The sequence below is a fragment of the Limanda limanda genome, chromosome 8 (genome assembly GCF_963576545.1).
Source record: "Limanda limanda chromosome 8, fLimLim1.1, whole genome shotgun sequence".
In the NCBI taxonomy this organism is placed as follows: Eukaryota; Metazoa; Chordata; class Actinopteri; order Pleuronectiformes; family Pleuronectidae; genus Limanda; species Limanda limanda.
In genome coordinates, this window is record NC_083643.1 from 10,678,065 (window position 1) to 10,696,558 (window position 18,494).

General features: G+C 44.5%; 1 protein-coding gene across 2 annotated transcripts; it reads right to left on the reverse strand.

Moving 5' to 3' along the window:
• Positions 1–1,842: 1,842 nt before the first annotated feature.
• man2a2 (mannosidase, alpha, class 2A, member 2) lies at positions 1,843–18,249 on the reverse strand. 2 transcript variants are annotated; one of them, XM_061076142.1, is made up of 24 exons: positions 18,115–18,249; positions 16,071–17,000; positions 15,578–15,835; positions 14,447–14,591; positions 13,227–13,398; positions 12,876–13,003; positions 12,552–12,725; positions 11,911–12,097; positions 10,853–11,030; positions 10,335–10,537; positions 9,966–10,148; positions 9,633–9,747; positions 9,442–9,512; positions 9,179–9,344; positions 7,733–7,969; positions 7,388–7,510; positions 6,999–7,113; positions 6,256–6,389; positions 6,009–6,150; positions 5,555–5,688; positions 5,210–5,287; positions 4,530–4,724; positions 4,323–4,436; positions 1,843–3,918 (listed from the first exon to the last, which is right to left on the reverse strand). In XM_061076142.1, exons 2-24 carry the CDS (start codon positions 16,200–16,202, stop codon positions 3,766–3,768), a joined length of 3,537 nt encoding a protein of 1,178 aa, XP_060932125.1. In that variant the 5' UTR covers positions 16,203–17,000; positions 18,115–18,249; the 3' UTR covers positions 1,843–3,765. The 2 variants fall into 2 exon arrangements, with proteins under 2 accessions (XP_060932125.1, XP_060932124.1); XM_061076141.1 differs by lacking the exon at positions 5,210–5,287.
• Between the last annotated feature and the right edge of the window lie 245 nt (positions 18,250–18,494).

The window sequence follows — 18,494 nt, forward strand, 5'->3', positions numbered from 1 at the left end:
GGGGCAGTAAATGTCATGATGAAAGATTGTTGGTGCATGTCCATGGTTAAAATCCCCAGTGACGACCATGAGATTGTGTTGGGCTGTTTATTCATCAGCAGGTTTCAGTCCCATAAGCTGGACTCTGAAGTTTCTGTCCCACGGCTCCAGCGGCTCGGACGCTATCTGAGCGGAGTCTGATGCTGGAGAGGCGGTGGACTAGTGGCAGAAACTTGGAATATAGGCAGAAAAGGTCTCTGGTTCGTCTCCACGGAGAAACAACGTGGATTGATCTGTCCAAAAAATACCCTGTCTAGTGCCCCTGAGCAAGGCACCTTACTCCCCCAACATCTTCTCCCCGGGCGCTGTACATGGCTGCTCACTGCTCAGTGTGTCCTGCACCAGATTAGTTAAAAGCAGAGGTTAAATTTCCCTACAATTGCATGAGTGTGCTTGTCTGTGCATGCGTTTGGGACAAATAAATGTATCTTTATCTTAAAGCAGCAGACTGTCTGCTCAGAAAACAGGTTGAGAAACACCAGCAGAGTAGAAACACAGAGGCCCCGCCCTCGGGTCCCCAGGGGGCCTCCAGAGGAGTCACACCCTCCATCATTCCCCCCCACACATACAGAGCTGTGATCACTCGAGGCCTCCAGCTTCCTGCCATCACTCTCTCTTCTCTCTCTATGTTTATGGAGCTGAACAAAGAAACACTTGTCTTCGTGCTCCTGCTCACTCTGTCAGCAGCACCTTCTCCTCACAGACCATTTAATCGTTGCTGGGAATGTGACGTCAGCTCCGCTCGGCCACGTTAACAGCAGCTTCTCGGAGTGGGACACCACTGACGACTGAAGCCTTGGACAAAAGGCTGATGTCTCCAACACCTTTGAACAGCCCGGCAGAAGCTGGAGCTACTGACTCAATGTTGCCCCCTACTGACGCAGAATCAGTCCAACCCTTTTACTAAGAGAGGCTGGAGAAAAATAAGAAAATCCAATGAATTTCAGATAAAGACAAAAACCTTGTATTTGGATTTTTTTTTATTCACGCCCCGTCTCCTCTGTAGTTCTACTGCAGCTTTAATCCATCATCAGTAAAAACAAAGACAGAGACCTAACCTTCATATATTACCTCTGAACAAACAAAACAAAAAATGACAGCCCTACAACAGATATCAAATCAAAAGAAAAAAAAAAGAAATAGACATTTATACAGAGAGTCAGACGGCTACTGAGGCAGCAGGGGAGAGATGGGACGAGGTCATAGGACGACAGGAGAAAGTGCAAATCATGATGCAGCGAAGTGTTTTCTGACTGAGATGTCAACTGCAGCCGGGAGAGGTGGGGGTGGGGGGGTGTTGAACTATGTAGCAGAACAGATATTGGGACCAGAGGAGGAGGAGGAGGAGCCGCAGAGCTCCTGTGGAAAAGGAAGATGAGCAGTTATGGCGCCAGGGGAAGATTAGTGGTGCAGTACAAACGGTGACACAGGTTTGTCTGTGAGAAACGTCCGGCCACAGCGTTCGAACAAAGATGATGATGACATCCTCCACAGCTCACACACACACACACACACACACACACACACACACACACACACACACACACACACACACACACACACACACACACACACACACACACACACACACACACACACACACACACACACACACACACACACACACACACACACACACACACACACACACACACACACACACACACACACACACACGCCTCAGAAAAGGGTCCGGACTATTCTCTAAGCCTTGTCAAAGTTGCCTGAGCTGCAACAGCCTCAGAATAATAAGCACAGTGGAGCTGAAGGTAAAAAAAAAAGAAATGCCGCTGAGTCAAAGAAAACTTCTTCCCCCTGTATGGCATTTAATCTAACACATTTCCGAAGGGTCAGTTCACCCAAATTACACTGAAAATGATTCTAGTGGAATGTAGCCATGCAGAGAAATCCATCTCTGACACTTGAACATTGAAAAAAACAAAACACATTTGAAAGAGAGTTCCACAGCTTCGTCTGTGTCTGACTGATGCAGAGTCTCAAACATAGCAGCTGTTCTATACACCTCTGTGTAGTTCCTCTAATAAAACAATCATGTGCACAATGATAGAAGCAGGAAATGTTAGAGCTATACACACACCCCCTTCTACTGAAGAGTTGACAAATTCATAAATAAAATCAACTTTTTCGAAAATATTCCAGGTTTGCCCCTAAAGACTTGTCACATATTGTTCAGCTGTGCGAAGCTTCTCATAATTATCTTTGTGCAATGCATTGTGGTCCATCAGTTTGTCCACAGCTAACAAAACCCTTTTTTTTCTAGCTTATATACGGTTTGCTTTGAGAACACTTGATTTGGTCACCGCTTCAGCAGAAACATGAAAGATTAACAGAAACAGAATTAGTTTAGTCCTTTTCTGGAGACTAGTTTGTGTCACATTTGTTGACATTTTAACCTGCACTGAGCAACAACATTTGTATTCTATTCGTCGCCATCATTTGGGGATTTAAAAAGATTATAATAGTGTTGTTGTGATAGAAAGAAATTAAATTCATCAATTGACATCTGCTACTGAGCAAAAAAGCCAAAACTTTCTCTGTATCCGCTTCTAAAATAAGAATTTGCTTTATTCTGTTAAAAAAAAATTCCCCTCAGGCTCCAGAGAAATGAATTTCCTAACACTCAAAAGTGTCTGTACAGGAAAACAAGACTTTCTATTGCAAGTTGATTGAACTTCTCCTTTACTTTGACGAAACAGGAAGCTTCCTTTCTTCTACGATGATCTGACAAACCGCTCGACTCAGACACACACACACAGACACACACATTGATCCATGATGCCTAACAGAACTATGAGTGGTCCCTGATAGTGTCGGCACAACCCCCACACACAAAATTAAGAAAAACTCAAGTATTCACATCCTCATTCTCTGCACACACACAAATGTATCTGAATTGTGGGATATATGAGGTATAGGACAGTAAAAGAAGGGGGGGGCAAGGTCGTTGAACTACTACAAGAAAACACCAGGGGACAGAAGGTCAACAGTCGTCTGATATGATTCATGGTCACATTGTCGTCGTGTGGGGCCCGACCCGGGACTCCGGCAGCTTTAAGAGCCGTAGCTTGGGTCACCTGGCCGCTGAGATGGAGAGACCACACATTCTCTTTGCTGCATTCGAGTCTGTCGGGTCAAACTAAAATAAAAAAAAAAACTACTGCAGTCAACAGTAGATCTATAAGTACAAAAAGAACATTAAACTTAAAAATGCACACACCAAATAAAGCTCTGTAAATTGCACTCTGATGTGGCACAAGTCTCACACCCCCCACCCCCCCCCAACTTATCATTTGGGATATTTACATTCAGTAGTTCAGTCCAGGATGGAGCGAAGATAGAAAAGGTTCTTACAAAGCAGAACTAAATGAGATTTCATGTTCGATTATGGAGATGAACAGATACCAGCTCTTATCTGACGACTGACTCAGTCCTGCTTGTATCAGAGCAGCTGCAAGTTCACCAGGGTTTTAGCTGCTCTCAGAGATGTCCACAGTAACAAGCTGTCGCCTGCCCCCTGCTGTGCAGTCAGTCCTGTTACAGTGGACCCTCCCTCTCCGAGCTGTAGTGTTCGTTGTTCTTCTTGACAAAACGGAGAGACCCCAGACCCAGTCCGCCGCCCCAGCGTGGGACTGGTTCTTGGTCCAAGGAGTCTGCTGGGTTTTGTTTTTTTTTCCTTTGTATTGCCTCATTTGGTGTGGACGGCTCTTAACGCAGTTTGAGCTTGAAGGCGGAGATCTCCATGGGGTCGAGGCTGATGGCGGAGTCGTTGGCCAGAGGCGTGCCGGAGTGCATCAGGGTCAGGGACATGGGCTGGAGCAGCTGCAGGTCCAGGTTCTTGAACAGTCCCGATACACTCAGCTGCACAGGGAGAGAGAAGGGAAGAAAAACCAAGAGCGCTTGAGAATAGATATCGCAATAAACAGTTTAGAAATACTGCGTATAGTAAAGTTTTGGCAACAAAACGTCCTTAAAGCATCAATAATAAAATACACGTTATCCTAAAACGGCACCTGTGAGTGTTCCATTATTAAATCACTATTAAGCTATTACATCCATCATTATTATTGGTGCATTCACATTAAAGCTGCTCTTTAATGTTGAACTAATTTATACAGTTTGAGTCAGTAAATCATATTTTATTAACTCATGAAATGTTTAGTTAGGAAAAGGGACATTTGCTTAAATTTGTGTACAATCAAACATATTGCCTGTTATTATTTTAGGGTGTGTGTGTGTGTGTCTGTGTGTGTATGGACTCTGACCTGTCCTTGAGTGGTGGTGCAGTTAAAGCCCAGGTTCTGAGCCTCAAGGCCACAGTCCAGCGCCAGACGGTGAAGAATCAAGGCCGCGTATGGAGATGGAGAGTGGGGGTCCTCCTGTTCACACATACACACAGAAGTAATTAGAAAGCGTTCATTTGCAATGGTTTACAGGATGCGTAGTTATGTACAGGTCGGTCTGCCCCTCACCTGGGTCTGGATGCTACGCAGGTTCACCAGGTGGAAGTCGCAGGGCAGGAGGGACTTGAGAGGAGCGAAGGTCTGCAGAGGAGGGATGCCGCGTCTTTTGGGCAAGACGGGCAGCGCCAGCACCTCGTGGTTCAGGATGGCGTTGGTTATGTGACTGAGTATAGACGGGAAGCTGGTTGTTGCACTGTCCATCATCTGAAGAGGGAAAGTCACGGATTAAACCCAGGGTGGTTAAGACGTCAATGACTCTAGAAGCTTTACAGCCCGTTCACCATGAGGAATAGGAGGCGTGTTCCTAACTCTAGTCCACACACAGCAGCACTAATCAATCTATATGGGTCTGTTCTAGCTCGGGCACTATGTTGTCATATTTTAAATTAAGAGTATTTCCAACGCGATGCTAGATGTTTGTGGCGAGCGACAGCGACTTTCATCCCATCAGCAGTTTTATCAGAGCTGCGTTATAAACCCGCAGCCAGTGGCTCCAGTTCTCTGCCGATGTGTGTTCATTTACTTGATAAATTATATCATTTGTTTCCGTCAATGGCACTTGTCGTAAAAGACGGAGCACTTTCTCTACACCTACGAGGAGGAGGGAGGTAGAATAAGGGAGCTGGATCTATGGTGCACACTATGACACAGGCTACCAAGCATCCCCACTGTTGCCACGGCATTGTTACCTCTTGAAATCCATCAGTCAAAATTTTGGAGAGGAAAGAACTAAACAAGGATGAGAATCTGGCAAAGAAACCTTCATACTGGAGGTAATGAAGTGGAAAAAGAAGAAAAGTGAAAACAAAATTAGAGAGCGGAGAGGATAAGACAGATGGGGGTGGTAATGAGTACTGGAATGAAAAGATACAAAAACAGGAGTTATTAAACAAAGGATGAAGGACAAATCTCTGTCTTAAACAACCTTGATAAAAGAGAATAATTCAGGACTGCAGAGTCGGCCGTGTAGTGCTGAAAATTTCAAAAACTCTTGCCCAGCTTCACCAAGCGCCTCTGCTGTCGATCTCACTGACCTTGTTGCCCATGGATCTCCTCTCCAGCAGCAGTCGGAAGTGGTTGACGGTCTTCTTGTTGTCCTTCAGGCCCTGGCCGAGTCCACGATTATCATCCTGCATCAAGCGCCGGTCCATTATTACTTCAAGCTGGCCTGAGGGAGGAGAGGAAGGAGGAGGAGGAGGAGGAGGCACAAAAACTTTTACACAAAAGCCTTAAAGAAAAAGTATTGAACTTGACGCCCCCATCATTCAGGCATAATGATAAAAGGATTTGTTCAATACACAAACGTGTGGATGGGAATTGCTTTGCTTTCTGAAAACCTCTCGAGGGAAAGATAATTGCTTCAATACTGTTCCATAAAAAAGCAGACTACCATAAAGACAACCAGGGTCCATTTCCAAGACATCCTTCATCAAAAAAATGAAATCGAGAAATTACATAACATCAAATAAAATGCAACAAGATACGCACCGCTCTCCAAGCTAGTGACGCCCAGAGACTGAGCCGTGTGCAGTGTGAGGCGGTGGTGGCTGTCCTGGATGTACGCCTGGCTGGGCATGGGATAAAAGTTGGCCTGCAAGGGAAGCTTCAGATGGTGGCGACGAGGTTGCATCTACAAGTGGTGATCAAACGCAAATCAAAGATATGTAGTTATATTGGGAGAGAATAAAAAAAGAAATGCAAGTTACACTTCTCTACTGAGCAGAGAGGGACCAACCTGGAAGCCGTTGAGGTCTGTGTAGAAAACATCTCCACTCTGGATGTCGGTTACCAGGCGCATGGCGAGCTCCTTATTGGTCTGATCTCTGATGTCCACCGTGGTGGTGAAGTCCACAGACAAACCATCCACCCCTGAAAACATAAACACAAAGTATTCAGAACTCGAAGAGACACTCAGAGTAAATGCCAGTTCAATGCCAAGTTAGAGCAAGGTTTCCTATTAATTCTCTGGCTTCTGGTGGACTAAACCTATGATAAACTTTGTCCTGCAATATTTGCAATTTATCTGGGACTGTCCCCTTAGTCTGTGCATCTGTCCCACTACCACCATAGATCGAATGAATTCTGTGGGAAACGCTAAAGAGTAAATTTAAGAAAATTCCTAGATTCGCCAATTTATTCATATCCATCGCGGAATTGAATAGGTTCCTTCCTGACCCATAATGCATCCTAGCCCTAAGTTTCATGGTTATCCTTAAGTAGTTATTGTGAAATTCTGCTGTTAAGTAAATGTAAAGATGAGCAGATGTTCAAATATGAGACAAATGCAAAGAAAAGAAAAAAGCAGCAACACTGTCAGATGACTGGGTAAAAGTCCCTAATTGAATAATAAACGGTCATTTAGTTAAACATATTGTTGAATTGTACCATCTGGTGCCTTTCACTGAACATTAAAAAGCTTTGGGGAAAAAAAAAAGCCATTTGAAGTGATTCCAAACTGTAGTTCTGTGCGTTTATTACCTGGCACATTGTGGATGCGAACGGTCTGCTGGACATGCTGGTAGTGTGCCACCACCTCGGAGAAGAGCGGCCCCTCCACAACGCGCACCACAGGTGATTCTTTCTGGTGGTAGGGCTGAAAGCAGGAAGAGGAATCGCAAGCTGAATGAGTAATACAATGTGATTCAAAGAACCATTGAGTAGAAGGAGCCCCCCCAGCAGAATGAGTAATAAGACACGAGCAGAGTAACAAATCCCCTGCACTACTGCGTATTGTGTTGTCTTAAAAATCAAGGAGATGGCGCAGCACCGCATCTCAGCCCCAAGCTCGCCCAGCATGATAAAATGACTCAATCCACAAGGGAGGCTTTTATCAAAGACTTAAGAGAACTAAATATCTGAGAGAATACCTTGGCTTTTCCATCGGGTAGAAAGAGGTACGCTCCACTTTTGTCTTTGGAGGGGCGAGTGCCGTAAACCATGAACTGCATCTGAACCTTCACTTCCTGGGGATCATCTTTATGCTTGATGCTCTGCAGATGAAAAAGCCACACAGAGGAAGAGAGAGCGCAGAGTGAAAAAAAAGACAGAACTACAAGAGAGATGAAATCATTTGAGGAGCAACAAGAGATGACGTTTTCGCTCTGATCAAACAAACTCAGGTTGTTTTTTGCTCTCCTACCAAATGGAAGTTAACACAGGAGAGCAAATCCTTAACTCCGATGTAAGGTCAACAGAAAACAGGACACACAAACCTCCAGCAGGCCCGTGGTGCCAGAGAAGCCAAGTGTGAGAGCCTGACTGCTGATGTAGAAGGTTTGAGGGTCAGCCTGCTGAGAGCGGACAGGAAGCAAGTCCGTGGCCCGAGCACTGACCCCCCCTCCAGACAGCCTGAGCAGCGTGTCGGAGCGGAGTGTCATGGGCGAGTCCGGAGAGTCGTAAAGATGGAAAACAGCCAGACCCAGAGGCGGCAGGCGAACCATGAACGATGCCTGCACAAAAGAGGATGGAAGAACGGCAAGATGTGTTTAGAAAGATCCCAGCGGTGAAATTTTCAACTGGAGCTTTATAGCTCTGGCTTCGTTCTCCTTGTTAAATCAGATCGGGGAGTGTTGACCACGAGGCATTCATTAAAAGTTAAAAGCAATTAAACATTAGCGACAGTGTGTTGTAATTAAAATATGATGAGATGAGACTGTGTTCTCCGTCTTTTCTCATTCAAATTCATTAGTTTCCGTGAAGAGCTGGAAGTCCTGCCAGTTTCTTGATTACCACATTTCCTCAAATAGTGATCAGGTTCTTTATTTACCTCAGGTGCAAGAGTTAACATGTCTTTGAGGCAGGAGAGTTTTAGAAAGCTTTTAACTACCAATTCCTCATGGTTAAGTATAATTGGTTATATTTCTTGGGAAGCCATGTTAATAGACTGATGTATAGATCCCTGTTTTGCCCCTTTAAGAGCTGGAATTGACCATTATAATTTTGGTGCGCAGACAAGAGTGGGTAACTGACTGAATACCGTCAGAGAAATGTTTAACTGTAGATCAGTAAAAAAAAAAATAGCTAACAAAAAACAGTGTTTATCTCCAATATTTAGCAAGGAAGCTTCAACATTAGGAAGCTTGTTGTGTTAACTCTGCAGTCAGAGCTATGGTCAAGACATCGATAGACTTTGTTTAGTCTCTACATGAAAACCACTTCATTGTTTGCACCCAGAGCCCAACAGAACTGATCACCATGTGTGGCTGCAGGGGGCGCTGTTGCTCAGTAAACGTTACTCAATGTTGCTTTAAGCACATAACGATAAAGACTTTGTACAAAATGTTTGGTGATGAGAACTTCCTGCATTTTGGTTTGTTTGATGTGCTCTTTTTAAACAATAAAAATACCTTAACTATACTGGCATGGACATATTAGACTCAAACTCCAGTGCCTTTCTGCATAAAGACAATTCAGGAGTTTTTGATAGGAGTCTATATGCCAAAATGTGTCAGAATTTAGATTCAATGTGACCATGCATTGAGAATCAATAACACTTTCCCTTTAACTGTCTAAAAGGAAAGTGTCTAGGAGTTTTCTATATTAGGACTTTGTATTTGCATATGAACATATTCAAATTGCTTTTGAGAGAACCAGCAGTACTGTAGCTGAAGCGTTAACAATGTGGACACCAGCAGTGCCTCATCAATTTTGTGTCTTACCTCAAATACCTCTGCACTCATTTGACTTGCAGAGCTCCACTGACCACTCAGCTGCACGGGGAGCGTCTGTCCATCCTCCGTAAGCACCCGCACCCTGACCGTGTTGACCAACACTGTCACCACACACAGCCGCTCATGCTCCACAGGGTTGAACAGAACCATGTACCTGCCAGAGAAAAGGGAAAAATAAATCATGAGCTCAGGATGGTGGGAAAGAGGAGGAGGTGGACAACATGAGAGATGCATTTGGATGTAGATGATACCTTGGCCCTGCTGGGTCCAGCTCGATTAAAGTGCGCTGAGGAAGAGAGTCTTGAGTAGCACGCCGATCATCCTACAGAACAAAAAATATAACTCAGGGAGACGGACTCAAATCTTAATAAAAGGGACAAAGGGGCAGTTTTTAACACTGCATTATGCCACGGAGGACGAATCAGATCATGTTTCCTCTTACCGTCTCCAGGAAGGGCTCGGTCTGATAAAAGCGATAAAACTCCTTGTTCTTCATGACCAGGAAATGAGCAGCATTAGTGATTACCCTCTTCAGACCAATGAGCGACCGCAGTAATCTAGGGAGGAGAAGGAGGAATCAATGGCTTACTGCAGCCGTCACAGCAGATTGTTTTTCAATATCTTTCCTTCAAAGTATTGAGTAGGAAAGTTTGAAATGGCCACAGAGGCAGATGATTCAAAAGTTGATGCACAGTGTTTCATATTAATTAAACTCTAAAACAATCCAATGCCTCCAATCCATACTGTAATTTAAATTTAAAAGCCGGATCCTTACTTGGTGCCGTAGTCAACGACAACATTTTCCTTCGCGGTGCCAGTGATGGCGTCGTGATGCTGGAAGAGAGCAACAGACTGCCTGGCGTCGACCAGCAGGGCATAGTCTGAAACTGGGTAGCGTCCTTCCATGCCCACATGTCGAGCATTTGCAACTGCCAGACTGTAAAGGATCTCGGCCCCCCTGAAGGACAATGACAAACAGTTAGCACAGAGAAGACCTTTAGAGAAAGACGTGGTGGCTTCCATTATTAATTGTTTGTGTGGACATTATAGATTCCTTTCCTCCAGCCCACATAAAATGCAACAGTTCAAGAGCATTGCAAATTATTTGTGTCAATAATTAGCAATGTGCGATTAATCTGCCCACCTGAGGTGCGACTCAATCACCCGGTCCAGGCTCTTGTAAAAGGGACGAGAGGTGAAGTAGCCGGTCCAGTAATGATCTTCACGGTCTGCATAGGCAAAGAAATCTCCACTTAGCACCGGGAAGTCTGGAGGTCTGGATCCCTGGGCCACTCCCTGTGCTTTGTATACAGCATTGAAATAGTCGGAGAGAGTCCCAAACTGAGCCTGGTGACAGATGACATGTTGGGAAAAGGCAAGAAAAAACACAAAGACTTTACTGAAACACGGCTGAACAGAAGAAATAAACAGCTCTCATTATTATTCATGCACCTTTCCTCCTGCATCGCATCTTCTAACTGAGTCGTGACAGCTTCTTTCTTCTGTCAGCAACTTAAAATACCACTGCATGATTCATTATCACAAGAAAGCGTGTTCACGGAGATACACCGAGCACCCCATGCTGACATGCATGAGAACAAAGAGAATACACAGATACATTTGAAAGCACAATTTGTGACAGTTGACAAATTATCCTCTTACCTGTACGTGCAGCTCTGGGTGAGAATTCATGTAGTCAAACAGCTTCTGGTAGTTGGTGAACTGCTGATCCCACTCCAAGGCCTTGTCGTAGCGGAAGTCATCTCCCAGCGGGACCAGGAGCACTTTGCTGCGGTAGAGTTTGGACTTTTTACGGTACTGATCCAGGAGCAGATTTGCCCTGAATGAGAAAGAGGGTTTATAAAAAAGGAAAATAAAATTAATTATCTCTTGGCATCTCAACTGCCCTGCTTTGTTTGTAAATGCCACTTTTCTAGGAAATCCATCTGACACTGGAAGGAGGAGCATCAAATTAGCCCTGGGGTGTTTTTGCATCATCCACTGAAATATGTACTGGGGGAAGTTCTTTAGCTCAATGTGACTGTGATAGTATCTGCAGTGTCTGTGTCTCTCCCCCTCACTTCATCTGCCCTCTCTGGCTGTTGTCCCTGGCACAAGTTCAAGTTTAGTTTATTTGTCGGGGAGCAGTTCAGAAAAAAGACCGCGCGCCAAACTGCTGTGAGCAGCTGGAGACAGATTTCACATAAACATGTAACAAACAAAGCACTAATTGAGATGAATGAGCCTTTTAGTTGAAAAATAAACTGGACTTGTGGAGAACTATGCAATGGAGACACACAATCCCAAACATGTTTTATGCTTTTGTATGTCTTGGTATTTCATCCGACAACTTGAACACTTGGGCTGTAGCTGACAATGATATTTATTCATGATAGTTTTCTCAATTAACCGATTCATTATTTGATCTATGACACCTCAGTTTCTTGCTCCATATCATGTGATTGGGATGTTGAGTTACATAAATAATGAACAGCTGCAGCTCCTGACCTTTGAGAAGATGGAAATCAATCAGTCAAAACTTGTTACTCATTATTTTACTGACAAACAAATGATTGATTAACAGACTAAATGTTTTAGCCCTCATTAACACCAATACCGGATTTTCTTTCAAAAGCAAATTACATCTCATCAGTCCAGATATCTTGATCTTGCTCTTCTTCCTAAAAACAGGCATAACTACCCCCCCATACATTCCTCACCTCTCTGCTAGGTTGGCCTCCACCACAGGTTTTGGTGGCACTTTCCAGGGGCAGTTTATCCGACCACCCGGTAACCTCTTGAAATCGAACTGGCAGCAGATCTTGGGATCTGGTCCGCAGGTGTGAGGCACATCGTAGCTGTAGAACGGCATCATGTGGCAAAACATGTCTGTGCCCGATCCAGTGTCTGTCAAAGCAGTAAAGTAAAAACAAACTTTTAAGCCATTTATTATTGAAATGGAAGAGATAAAGCATGTTCTGCGTAGGGCTGATATTTATGATCATGGACATGTTGGTAATTCCATTTAAGCTTGTGCTATGTGCTGACTAATGCTGGATAAAGTGGCTGAAGGTAAATGACAGTAAAATCAATTCTTTAAAAGAAGTGGCTATTACTTATTGATAATATATTCAAGGTATTTTCCATTAAGAAAAAAATGGGCTGTAAATCTTCAGCAGGCATCCCGTTCATTATGAAATGTTAATGAAGATAGCTTCTCTAGAGTCTTTACAAACTGGTTGTCCTTCCAAAATTTCTCCGTCTTTCAAGGGCCATAACAAGTAGCATGACTCATTCCGCTATGAGCCCAACAAAAATGAGCGCATGAATCAGATGACATTGCTGGCTCCGCTCCACTCACCCCAGGCCTGCCTCCACATAAACTCCAGGCTGCGGGTGGAGGCAAAGTGTTTTTTGATGGAGTAGTGGACTCGCTGAATGAGCATGCTGGTCAGGTTGGCCTTCTTCAGAAGATAGGGCATCGTAGCACTGTGACCGAAGGGGTCTACCGCCCACCCACTGCGCGGGGTAACACCTGTCAGGAGGAGGAGGAGGAAGATGTATAATCAGATAAAAATGAATCTTGCAAATTAAAACATTCAAGGACAGACAGAAGATTATTCTTCTTTCACTGTCACTCTCCTGTGTTTGAATGGCGAAGGACAAATTCTGATGGATCACGTACCCAGATTTCTCTCAAGCCACTGATGGCCTTCGATGAGCTGGTCTATCATGGCAAAGTAGTGAACGTTGGCTTCATCCGTCATCACCCAGCCACCTGTCACAATCTCAAGCTGCCCTCCCTGGATCAGCCTGTGGAAGAGAGGATTAAGAAAGCAAGGTGAGGATAATCCAGCCTTAAAGAGAAAGAGACACTATAGCCAGATAAGCTATTTTTAGAGTTTCCACAGTGTGCCAGTAGATACTGGGCAATGTGTAAAAACACTGTATTTAACGTCCATCGAGGACTTCTCAATTAATTATCAGTGGGGAAATATAAGGTAAAAGTGCTTTGCGTCACTGAGCAGTTTCTCACTTGCGCACAGCCTCCTGTTTTTGTTTGTCTGCAGTCTCCCACCACTTGGAGAAGAACGAAATCTCAGACCAGATGAACTTCCTGCGAGGATCCTCAGCCAACTTCACCACCATGTTGTTTAAAATGTGCTGCGTCTGGTCTGTGAAGTACTTGTCAAAAGTCTTGATCCAACCTAAGAAGATGAATATATGAAAACAATCTGCACAACATTTGGCACACAGACTATCCGCTACTACTGTGACAGTCTAACAACCCCCCACTCCCACTCACAAGCTGATACAAAGGACAGGGCAGGTACAGAGAATCAGCACTGTGCAAAAAGCGCAAAAATAAAACTCATATTTAATTCAGGTAGAGCTGTTCTCCTCAGAAAACTACTTAGCAGAGTGGAACCAAAGAACGTGACCAAAAAGCTCTTTCACTGCAGTTTTAGCGTGCAATCGTGTGGAACATCACAGCTTATAAATATCCTGTGAAAGGCTAATATGTTTTATAGAGATCAAGCTTCCACATCAAACTCTAGTCACGAAGAATCATAATCAGTGTCTTTCACAAGGTGATGGTAAAAAAGATCAAGAGCTCGTATTCACTTGTGCAGGACGGGGCGATTTACTGCAGCATTTTTAACATTCTGGGTGTAACACCTTCACATAATCTATAAACACTGGACCCTGCTGCACAAAAAACACCTGAACAAAAACTTTGCAGCCCAGTTTGAATCAAATTTAGCTCCAAGTGAAATCAGTTCTCTCGGTTGTTGGGCAAACTTTGCAGGTCTCTACAGCCTGTCAACATATCAATAACTGTCAACTTACCATGCATGTGGCAGGAGGGTAAAATATTAATGGAAATGTCAGTCTAAAATCAAATCTGAGCCAACACCACCTATAAATAGCCAAAGTTCGCCAATGCCAATATCTTTGTAATTCCATAGTTTGTGGCCGGGCTGTCAATCATGTCAGCATTATGCTAATAATATGAGTACAAATGATTTTGAAGGATTTCTACACCCCTGTCATGAGCCTCCATCACAGGTTTGGCTTCACAGACACTGGTTTGACTCATCTTTATCAACAAGGCACTATTTTTAATCTCGTTTAAAAAACACTTAAGGCTGTGTCTCCACAAACCGTTGGATCAGACAGACTTTCAAACAACCACATGAGGCATTTTCAACATCTGGTTTCACAGTGTGTGGGTCTAACACCCTTGCAACTCACCTGGATCATTGTGGGAGTGAGGGACCACAAAGACTTGAAGAGGCTCATTGTCCCACTCGTCGGGCTCATAAGTTATTTCGAAACCCTGCTTCCATACACCACCGTCTGGGTTATCAAACTTCACGATTGAGTAAACATCCAGCATCTATGATGAAACACAAAATTATAATTTGCTCACTTATAGGAGCCCAGAAACAAGCATGAAGCAACAGACCAACAAAACATGTTTGATGTATTATTTGCTTTCACTTCAGTTGTTCTTTTACAGACACAATGATGAAATTGGAGAGGGCACACAGGGAGAGAATAAAAACAGGGTGACATGCAAAATTTAGTACGTATACAACTAAACAACCCTGATGAAATAGTCATAATTATGAAAGTGACATCATGGAGCTACTTCAAATTTAATTTGTGTTTTCAGAGACATTCGTATGCAGGTTCATGTCTAGGAATGGATATGTATGGGAGAGAAGAGAGAAAGACATTATAAAAATAAAAAAGATCTATAATGAATATAGGAATGCTTTCTCATAATTGAATCTTTCAAATGCCATGTTTCCTAATATGGGTGGACCTGACAGGGCTGGGAAGCTGTCTATTCAGATAATGAAGGGGTGGCATGCGGGGGGGGGGGGGGGGGGGCGCGCTGGTGTCACCGTTGGTAGGGGGGATGTTATCAGGGCGAGGTTGTGTCTGTTTTTATGAATGTGTACTTGTTTGTGTTACATGAATGAGTATTATTGATAAACTGGATCCTGCAAGTGTGGAGCGAATCCATTAATCTCTCTGCAGAGACATTTTCAGATAGTAGAAGGTACCACTGCACTGTTGAAAAATATTTCTGTTTTAAGGTAGTTAATGTGACCAGAATGGGTTGTTCTTATATCAAGGGCCAGCCGAGGATTCAGTGATGCATGCATGATGATTGTCAAGACTGTTTAATGGGCAAGTATGTACAGATGCCATGCACACATCATGTGAGTCCCATATTGGGTAGATTATATTGGTTGAAATGAATATGTATTGCAGTTTGGAGTTGGGGGACACAGAAACCACAGCTGTGCATCCAGCAACATATACAGTTTGGCCATTTAACTTTTCATCTGAAGGGGAAAACTAGTAGAGCACCTGAACGTCGGCTTGAGCACCGCTGTCTCCAGCTATCTGGCAATCCTGGGGTTTGACAGCGAGGAAAGTGGGGCGACCATCAAATGGCAGAACCCAGGAACCATTGGCACTTCTGAATGGCAGGTGGCCACTGGGAGACACAGCTCCTGTGTCTGTGAGCTCCATTACAGAGTCTTTTATGTGGCTGATGATTTGGTGGTTTTCCTCCAGGAGCTGCTCCAGCTGCTCTATCCGGTTCTGGAGAACTGAGATTTGGCTCTAAAGCACAGACAAAAATAATAACTCACGCAGCTGTGAAACATAATAAAACATCTGCTGATAAAACCCTACATATGTCTCTGTTACATTGAACAGACCTAAGTTTAAAGACTTGAAATTGGATCATCTGTAATTGAAAGATAACAAAACATGCAAAAAGAAGAGCTACAAATTTTAACTGCAGAAAAAGGTTTTATCACAATGTATGAACCTCCACAACAGCAATTATTCTTACCCGTGGAAAATTCCCTGCATTCTGTCGCCTTGCAGGGTCATGTTGGACTCGATCCAACATCAGATACAGAGAGAATACAGCCACACAGAATATGGCCCCTCCACACACTGTCACCTGTTTCCTCAGTTTCATCCTCCTCTGGAGCTGTCGTGTTTCCGGGATTTAAATTTGAAAAATAACCTTGACTGGGGTGTTTTGTTCCACCACAGAGGGGGAAAAAAGCACTTGAAATTGTGTTCCAGCAATCTTTCACAGTGCAAAAATATATGACGGAAAGTAACCAGCTACAACGGTATTAATGGTTCAGTTCCACTCCTGCGATGCCTCCAGACACCACTCAACATACTGGAGACCACAACGAAGGGGGCTAAAGCATTGGGAGCAGTGGACAAGGATACTAAATCAGCAATAGCTGGCAAAAAGTATGTCAGCTTTGGCCAAACCACAGCCACCGGTGTGTTCCTTCAAAGTAGCCCTTGTGCTCAACCATCCAAACCGATGAGATTGCAGGAAAAGAAAAAAAACAAGTGCCACACAGAGGGGGCTTAAACAGGGAGCTTAGTGTCCCTGCAGCATGATGTGCGTCTCTGTGGGCCTGCTCTCCTGGTCCGGTCCCCACTCCCACAGCAGACTAATCCTCTGGTACAGCCAGAGTCCCCCTTGGCTCAGTTGGCCTCCAGTGCCATACAGTTTGCCCACTATGCTGGGATAGTGCAAAGGAACAGGAAGAGAAAAAAGATCCAACTTGACTCAGAGCAGCAGCTTTTGGTAATCAAGCTTCAACTCTGCCCCCGAAGCAGCTCCAGGAATTAAAATGAGACAAATGTCTCAGTAGCATAGAAATTGCATATCTACAGTGGCAGCATGAGCCGTGCGTCTGTCCTCGATCAAGAGTGCCAAGTTGAGATCACATGGGAGGGTCTTCTTCAGCTGTAAAAAGAGAGAATTTAGATTAATGGAGCATGCAGAGCAAACGTATTCTGTCTTTCAATAGCAGGCCTGACAGGAAGCGAGGCGAATGGGAGCTGTGGAGGAAAAGCCAGAGATATCTATTCTGATCTGACCAGTACAGTCCACACAAGAGGAGGGATCAGGCTGAGCAGAGTGGGCTGCGTTTTCCTCACAGCACCAGCAAGGTGTTCCCGATTCCCCCTGTGTGCAAATCCAACCCAGTCTCTAATCGGCTCACTTGTCAGGCTGGGACGATCCTCAGCATTACCACAGGGAGTTAGGGATAATAACCTGGCACTTGCCTTTGCTTTGTCTGACTGTAAAAGAGCCTCAATGTCAACAGGAGGACGAGTCTTGCTCGGACCACCTGGCCATGGTTAGGAATCCATCCAGCATTAAGAGGCTTCAGGTGCTTCACAGGAAATCACCTCCACAGCCATAAATTCAAGTGACACAATTACACACAACTGATGTCAAGTTTCTCACATAAAGGCTCGTTTGCATCAAGTGGAAACAACCAGGAAATACTGTGTGTAAACAGTCCACTTAGGGTGAATGACTGATTGGTGAGTGTCCGGGTTTAACTTGACTTGGAGTCAGCTAATGCTGGGCAGCTAGCCAGGCGACCGCTGCGCTGCTGCAAACTTAAGAGCACTGAAATACCCGCAATTAGACTTCATCCCAAAGTCACCTCACACACACACACACGACAGCTGGTTTAGGCATCTGGCTAATCATCCCATTAGTCACGTCAAGCGAGGGTACACAACTTTACCCTAATCCCAGTTACTACTACAGATGTCAGGGAATGTGCTGCTAAGAATAAGCTAGCGCTAGCATCCAGATGTGGCACCGAGGAACCGCATCGGCTCGCCCGGTTTACGAGCTACATCCGAGAGAGTGATGCTAGTAATTGAAGGTTAAAACCGGGAGAGTGAGTCTTTGTGTGTGCGTGTGTGTCACCGCTGTGTGTCCGGGTGTGTGACCAACGTTAACAGACGATAGCAAAGAACTGGCTTGACAACATTAAGACGTGGCTCATTTCTCCGGGTAAAACCGCTGACTTGGCTGCTAAAGCTCGGCGAACACTCACGCTGCGTCCCGGCGAAATGTCTCCGTGTGCGGCCAAAGAGGAAAAACAGGACGTTCCCCATCAGAGGAGAGTAATCCGGAAGAGAGCAGTGCCCAGCGGTGTGTGTGTGTGTGTGTCTGTTGCTGTGCGTGTTTAGCTCCGGGCTGACAGATCAACTGAACTAGCTGCTAGCACCACCGATATGAGCAGGGTGCCGCAAAGCATCATGGGAGGCAAGGAGCTGCACATCGGTTTGTGATTGGTCCACGGCCGCAGAGCCTTTTTAAATAAATGCTCCAACCTGTCATTTCTCTCTACAATGAAACCCAGTTTATCATCTCATACACACGATGTGATCTCAACCAGTCATGGGTGGCGTCTCAGTTTATATACGCACATTG